Source organism: Phragmites australis, chromosome 5 (genome assembly GCF_958298935.1).
Source record: "Phragmites australis chromosome 5, lpPhrAust1.1, whole genome shotgun sequence".
Lineage (NCBI taxonomy): Eukaryota > Viridiplantae > Streptophyta > Magnoliopsida > Poales > Poaceae > Phragmites > Phragmites australis.
Genome location: NC_084925.1, coordinates 35,093,505 through 35,100,065, shown reverse-complemented (window position 1 = coordinate 35,100,065; position 6,561 = coordinate 35,093,505). Strand labels below are relative to the sequence as shown.

The 6,561-nt window shown below is 49.6% G+C and overlaps 1 protein-coding gene across 1 annotated transcript; it reads left to right on the top strand.

The window, feature by feature from the left end:
- The first annotated feature begins 1,035 nt into the window (after positions 1-1,035).
- Positions 1,036-4,312, top strand: LOC133919410 (protein YABBY 4). The gene is made up of 7 exons (XM_062363794.1): positions 1,036-1,755; positions 1,916-2,089; positions 2,222-2,405; positions 2,985-3,033; positions 3,170-3,245; positions 3,566-3,637; positions 3,809-4,312. Exons 1-7 carry the CDS (start codon positions 1,642-1,644, stop codon positions 3,899-3,901), a joined length of 762 nt encoding a protein of 253 aa, XP_062219778.1. The 5' UTR covers positions 1,036-1,641; the 3' UTR covers positions 3,902-4,312.
- The last annotated feature ends 2,249 nt before the right edge of the window (positions 4,313-6,561 follow it).

Genomic DNA, 6,561 nt, shown 5'->3' with positions numbered 1-6,561 from the left:
CCAAACAAGAAATTAAATCGTCATATCCATACTAACAAACATGAAATTGAATCACCATATACAACAAAACTTAAATGGCCATTTTCCATCCAACCTAATATTTCAACCAAGCATACCCCAAAAGATTTTAGACTTGATGACCCGCACGCACGGCCGGCTGACCTGTGTAATGTAGTACGTAAAATACACAACTTCAAAGTATAATGTACTAGACTATATATATAGGCTACGCAGTAGGAGTACCTGCCGGTCTCGACCATATATATTTAGGTAGTGTTTGGTTAGAGAAAATTTCATTCATATACAGACGCTTGTTTGGTGGGTGAGATGGAACAAGTTCATTTTAGTATTTCGGATCCACTGTCAGTGTTATGTTCGAAGTAGGATAGCTATATTCCACCGTTTTTTAATGACTCCATCCATCATACTGCTCTCTATCTAAACAACTAAAACAGAATAAATCGGTTCCATCTTATCTCTTTCCATGACGAAACACTACCTTAAGCCCCGTGGGTTCCACCATGCCTGGGAAAACCTAGCCAGACCAGGTCAGGCTTTTGTCTGGCGAAAACGCTCCCGGTTTTGCAAAGAACCTCTCGCCTGAGTCCTCCTGACCACTCGCCGGACCGGTCAAATCGGTCGCTCGATCCAACACATACGTGCCTGCCTGCGCGGCGACACAACGCGTCCAAGGATATTAATGAGACGTACGTACGAAGGAACGTACCACTACACGATGCTTTGCTCCGTATTTCCCTCGCACGAGCCACGGCCGATGATCGATCGCATGCGGCTATCGCGCGACCGGCCACGCACTTTTTTACGGGAGAGGCGAGGGACGGCTCGGCTGGGGCGGGCGGGCAGGGGAGACCGCGCGCATCGTGACACAGTTCGGCCGGGGCCCGGCGGATCCCCACCACTCATCCCGCTTTTGCAGTGCGCGGAGACAGGCGGGGAGGTACCTAGCGCTTGGCCTGTTGCTTTGCCTTCCTTGCCCCTGTCGCCCCACCCCACCCCACCCCACCCGGTATAGCTGCAGGCAGCGGCTCTCGCTTTCCTGCTTGCTAGTAGCTTTCCCATCGCACCCCACCGCGCGCTTTGTCCAGAGCCATATGTGTCCTTCGCGTGCACCCGTTAGTTACCCATACCGGCCTCTCCTCCTCGTCCCTGACCCTGCCTGTCTTTCCCTCTCTGCTCGCGGCAAGATCCACATGCAGTAGGAGTTGTAGTAGTTTGGCGGCCTTTGTGTGTTGCTGCTACCGTTGTTTCGGCTTTCAAATCAGGAACAACGACAGATCCGAGGCTTTCTCGAATCGGGCAGGTCCATCAAATCGCAAGTTAGCCAGCCCAGGCAGCTAGCTACCCATCAAATCACTCATCAAATCAAAGGAGACCAAAAGGATATCCCTGGCTCCTGCCTCCTCTCCTGCTAGTCGTATAAAATTCCCATTTCCACACCGCTCCCTCGCTTCCAAGCTTCCTCGGTCTCTCGCTCCACAAAGCTAGCTTCCTTCGATCCGCTCCTTACCCTAGCTAGATCAAGCAAGGTGAGGAGGAGCCACACATACATATACTGTTTGACTCCTCGTTGATCGACAGCCTCGGCGCGTCAGGTGGAAGCTGCTACATTCGGTAGAAATCATGATGTCGTCCTCGTCCTCCTCGTCGGCCGCCTTCACGCTGGACCACCTCGCGCCGTCCCCCACCGAGCAGCTCTGCTACGTGCACTGCAACTGCTGCGACACCATCCTCGCCGTACGTGCGGTAGCGCCGCGCGCGCGCTCAACCTAGCTACAGACAGCGCGCTCTTCCAGTTCCAACCTCTTTAATTTGTTGTTTACTTCAGCATATTCTTCTTCTTTGTTCCGCTTCGTGACGTTTGTTATTCTGTGTTGATCTCTCCGGCTGCGCGCAGGTCGGCGTGCCGTGCAGCAGCCTGTTCAAGACGGTGACGGTGCGCTGCGGCCACTGCGCCAACCTGCTCTCCGTCAACCTCCGCGGCCTCCTTCTTCCACCCGCGCCGCCGCCGGCCAACCAGCTCAACTTCGGCCACTCCTTGCTTTCCCCCACATCCCCCCATGGCCTCTTGGTATGGAAAATCACCCACACCCATAATTTTACCTAATGTTACGGTTACGGGTTACATCCCTAGCTAGCTTAGCTTGTTTAGTACTCAAGGGTTCTGCTAAGATCAGTGAGCATCTACTTGCTGTTCGCGCAGGACGAATTCGCGATCCAGACGCCGAGCCTATTTCTGGACCAGGCGACGAGCGCCAACCTGAGCGGCATCACGGGCCGCGGCAACAGCAGCTGCGCCAGCAACGTGCCGGCCGTGCTGATGCCGGCGGCGAAGCCCGTGCCGCAGGAGCCGGAGCTGCCCAAGAGCGCCCCGTCGGTGAACAGGCGTAAGGACTTGTTCTTTTCTCATTGGATTAGTGTTCTCCTTTAATATGTTGGTAGTTGGTACTTCTGCATTACTAGTCAAAGCAAACAGCGTGTTCTGGGGGTGAACTCGGGAAGCCGTGCACCACACTGTTCCTGGGAGCAGGCCGCCCAATCGCCTCTTCTCCCCGCTCAAGTTTTCCGTACATTCCCTTGTTGATTTACAGTTCTTTGTGAGGTTAGTTATTGGGCAGGAATTTCGAACAAGAGGAGGGCACATCAGCTCGCCTCAATAGTGTTCATGCAGTCTACTGGAACAGTGTTACTTTAATGCTTAAAACCTGATGAACACCCCACTGTAGTGTCAAAAATAAAGCCAAATTGAGAGAAATCATTGGGGGCCTTATCGGGTTCGATGGATAACAAGACATACAATCATGTCTCTTATTGTGGCAGGGTTGCCCATCCTTAGCTCCTCATCTTGCTTGTGCAGTACTGTAGTCAGCATGTATAGTTGTAGGTAGCTAGCTTAGATAAGCTTACCCATTCGTTCATGTTTCTTCAGATGCATGCTGATTAAAACTACAAATCTAACTTTGCAGCTCCGGAGAAGCGGCAGAGAGTCCCGTCGGCGTACAACCGGTTCATCAAGTAAGATTTGGCGACCAAATTCTTGCATAAAAAATGCATTTTTTTGGGTGCCCTTGCCAGTTGTCTCATCTTCCACATGCTCTAGCTTCCGGTCTTCTAGCTGGATGGTAAATGTGCTGTTTGATTGTCTTCACAGGGACGAGATTCAGCGCATCAAGGCCGGCAACCCGGACATCACCCACCGGGAGGCGTTCAGCGCAGCGGCAAAGAATGTAACTTTCCCTTCTCCTCAGACGCATAGCAGTAACTCGTGGCTAGCTAGCTGTCTGCGTGTCTTGATTTGATCTGTCGCTTTACAATGTCAGCACGAGCACAGCGACAGCTTGTGTCCGGCATCCGGCTCCGGCCGCTCGCGAGCTAGCGAGATGCATGCATGACGAGGGCGGCTGTGCCTAGCTTTGGTCTGCGAGCTTTTAGCCCCACCGGGCGCAGCATATAGAGGAGCTAGCGTTTGTTTGTATTTGCTTCGAGCTGCTTTACTAATCGAAACCTGCCTTTGCTTTGGCTTCCTCTCCTTTGTGTTTGCAACCAGTGGGCCCATTTCCCTCACATCCATTTCGGCCTCATGCCGGATCAAGGCCTCAAGAAGACCTTCAAGCCTCAGGTAATTGAAAAAGGCACATAAACCCTAACCTCTCTGTGATTGCATAGCTGGAAATTAATCCTCACTTCACAGAAATAAGGGCATCCGGAAACACTGTGCTGCTCTCATTCGTTGTTAAGTACTTTGTAAGCACTCATATATCTGTAGCTGTTTCTGGGCTCTGATTTGCAGGATGGCGCCGAAGACATGGTTCTAAAGGATAGTCTCTATGCAGCGGCGGCCGCGGCAGCAGCAGCAGCCAACATGGGTGTCACTCCGTTCTAGCTAGCTAGCTAGGCATGCTAGCTCCAGCTTCCAAGTTCTTGTCACGCAGTAGTGGCCATCGCACTTGTGCTTGTTCTAGGGTTTCGTCTCAGACCTTGATCTCAATATCGCGTGTCGTTTAACTAGAGTACTTTTTACTGTGTGAGTAGAAATGGAGAATCAAGCTAGAGTATCTAGGTTTCTGTGATCCTCTAGGTACAGACTTGTCTTCCCTATTTCCATCTCCTTTTGTTTTTGCTGTTTTTCTCCTCCTTGTTTCTGTTCATGGACCTATTGGTCCTCTTCACCTGTAGAGAAGTCGCTGTGTGTTCCTGCCTGATTGTGTCTGCTCTCTGCTCAAGAACATGTTTTACCATGGACAGCTAGCACAGCATCTAGTGAATCTAGCAATGCCGGCGTGCTTTCTCTTTGCATGCATTTGTTCCCCCCCCCCCCCCCCGAGGAATCTTTAAATCAGAAGTGTTTGTGTGGTTGGGAGGTCCCCACCTGAATTTTGCATGCATTTGAGGTTAAAATTTTGTTGTTTTCCTGCATATCATATTGTTTTCCTATAAATCCGAAATAGTCAATGTGGCCCGTGTGATGGATATTTGTGTAATTATCTGAAGGAGCAGGGTTGCTAATTTCTTTTAAAAGAACTAGGTGTTTTGGATCTGTTTAATTGATGCTCCATCACTTTGGAAAATGAAGGAAATTAAACCAAATTAAATCCACAAATTGACTACATTAATTGTTTTCTAGTTAGAATAGAATAGGGGTTCTCTAAAGCAGCCATATACACCTTTCCTCAGGGTCTGACTGCTTCGGTAAAACTTTCCTCACGCTATAGGGCAGAGAGGCGATTTCCAGGTGATCTTCAATTTCAGGCCACATCGGCCCCCTCCCCAGGGTCTGACTGCTTCGGTAAAACTTTCCTCACGCTATAGGGCAGAGAGGCGATTTCCAGGTGATCTTCAATTTCAGGCCACATCGGCCCCCTCCCCTTCCGTCTCCGGCTTGCCAAATGTGGGGATTAGGGCGAGGGTCCCTTAGTCGGGTAGTTTTAGTTGCTAGGCTATAGATTAGGCTATTTGATGTAGGTTTAGGGTTCTGTTGGCACCTATCGTGGTGTTCTGTTGGCTTTTGTTCCTCCAGGGCGTCTCTGACGCGGCCGTCAACTTTGTTGAACTCTCCAGCTGCTGTCTTGGGAGGTTTGTGTTGGTAGTTGTTTTGTTAAAGTTGCGTTTGGGGAGGTTTTCTCGGAGCCCCTTGTTTTGCCTGTGTTTCGGGTCGCCGAATCTTGTTTTGGCGGCATCTAAGAAGCCTACTGGGCCTCTAACTCCGGCAAGCCGGTGGTTGATGATGCCGGTTTGAAGTCTTCCTGTCGGAGCTTCATATCAAGGCTGTCTATGTTCGTTCAGTGGTCCACATGCAACCGGGCGGAGGACTTTGGTCGTTGGCTCTTGCGGCTCAACTTGGTGTGGGTCTTGCTGTTGTCTCATGTCTACGATTTGGAAGGTTCTTCATCAACTTGCGTTGTGGTGTTCAGCTCGGCAACGCTGGTGGCAGCGTAAGTCGAGGCAGAGATTGAAGATGCAGAATGGTCCTTCATGTCCTTTTCTGTTTTTGAGTTGTTGCCTCAGTTTTCTTGTAATTGGGGAATGTTCTTTGCTTGATATATGAATGAATCCCTTCCATTTCGCAAAAAAAGGAAAAGAGTAGGGCTTCTCTAAAATATATAATTTAATATTTAACAGTTCGGAAATGGAAGATATGAATGTACTTAAAGTTGCCTAGGGGGGGGGGTGAATAGGCGTTTTTGAAAATTAAAACTTAGCAACGGATTAATCAGAGGCCGGATACTCTGGTGAAGGTCGGATACTCCAGTCTGTCCGGAGTATCCGGTCTAGTCCGGAATATCCGGGTTATACAGGATTTCGAAAACAAATGAATCTAAGCATGTTTACTAGAGTCTAAAAGATACCACTAGTTCTACTATGAGTGAAATACTTAAACAATAATAGCTAGCAGTAAGATTCTCACAAATACTAGAATTTGGAAAAAATCATAAAACTACAATAATTAGTAAAACTTGCACAAATGAGGAGACAAGAATTTATCCCGGAGTTCGACCACCTCACAAAGAAATGCCTACGTCTCCGTTGAGGAGCTCACAAAGAGTCAGGTCTTTTCTAACCCTATCCTCTCCTAGCGACCACAAAGATCAAGCTAGATTTTCTTACTCAAGTCGATGGCGATTACAAACTTTCCGTGGCACTCCACAATGGTTGGGTGCTCTACGGATGACGCCTTGCCGTCTAGGAGCACGAGGCTCCAAGAGAAAAGATCACAGATGTGTGCTTGATGACGAACTCAATGCTCAACAACTCAATTTCTCTTCGATACACAATCTCTCAAATTTGGCGCAAAACTAGGCACTAGAGATGTTTGGAGGGCTCTTGAATGCTCTTAGGAAGCTTTTTCAAAGTGGCGCTCAGTAGCAACAGCAAGCAATAAATGCTAGGGGGTGTGGGGGTATGTATAGCTAGGGCTGGACAAAAAGCTCGCGGCTCACGAGCTAGCTCGGGCTCATGGAGGCTCGGCTCAGCTCGGCTCGGTTCGTTACCCAAACGAGCCGAGCCCGAGCCACACCGTTGGCTCGTTTTGTGAACCGAGCCGAG

What these genes read in the sequence shown, in the direction of transcription:
- LOC133919410 (XM_062363794.1), top strand. Translation starts at nt 1,642, where the DNA reads ATGATGTCGTCCTCGTCCTCCTCGTCGGCCGCCTTCACGCTGGACCAC. An exon ending in CATCCCCCCATGGCCTCTTG is followed by an intron (nt 2,090 to 2,221) that starts GTATGGAAAATC and finishes CTGTTCGCGCAG; the next exon opens with GACGAATTCGCGATCCAGAC. An exon ending in CGCCCCGTCGGTGAACAGGC is followed by an intron (nt 2,406 to 2,984) that starts GTAAGGACTTGT and finishes CTAACTTTGCAG; the next exon opens with CTCCGGAGAAGCGGCAGAGA.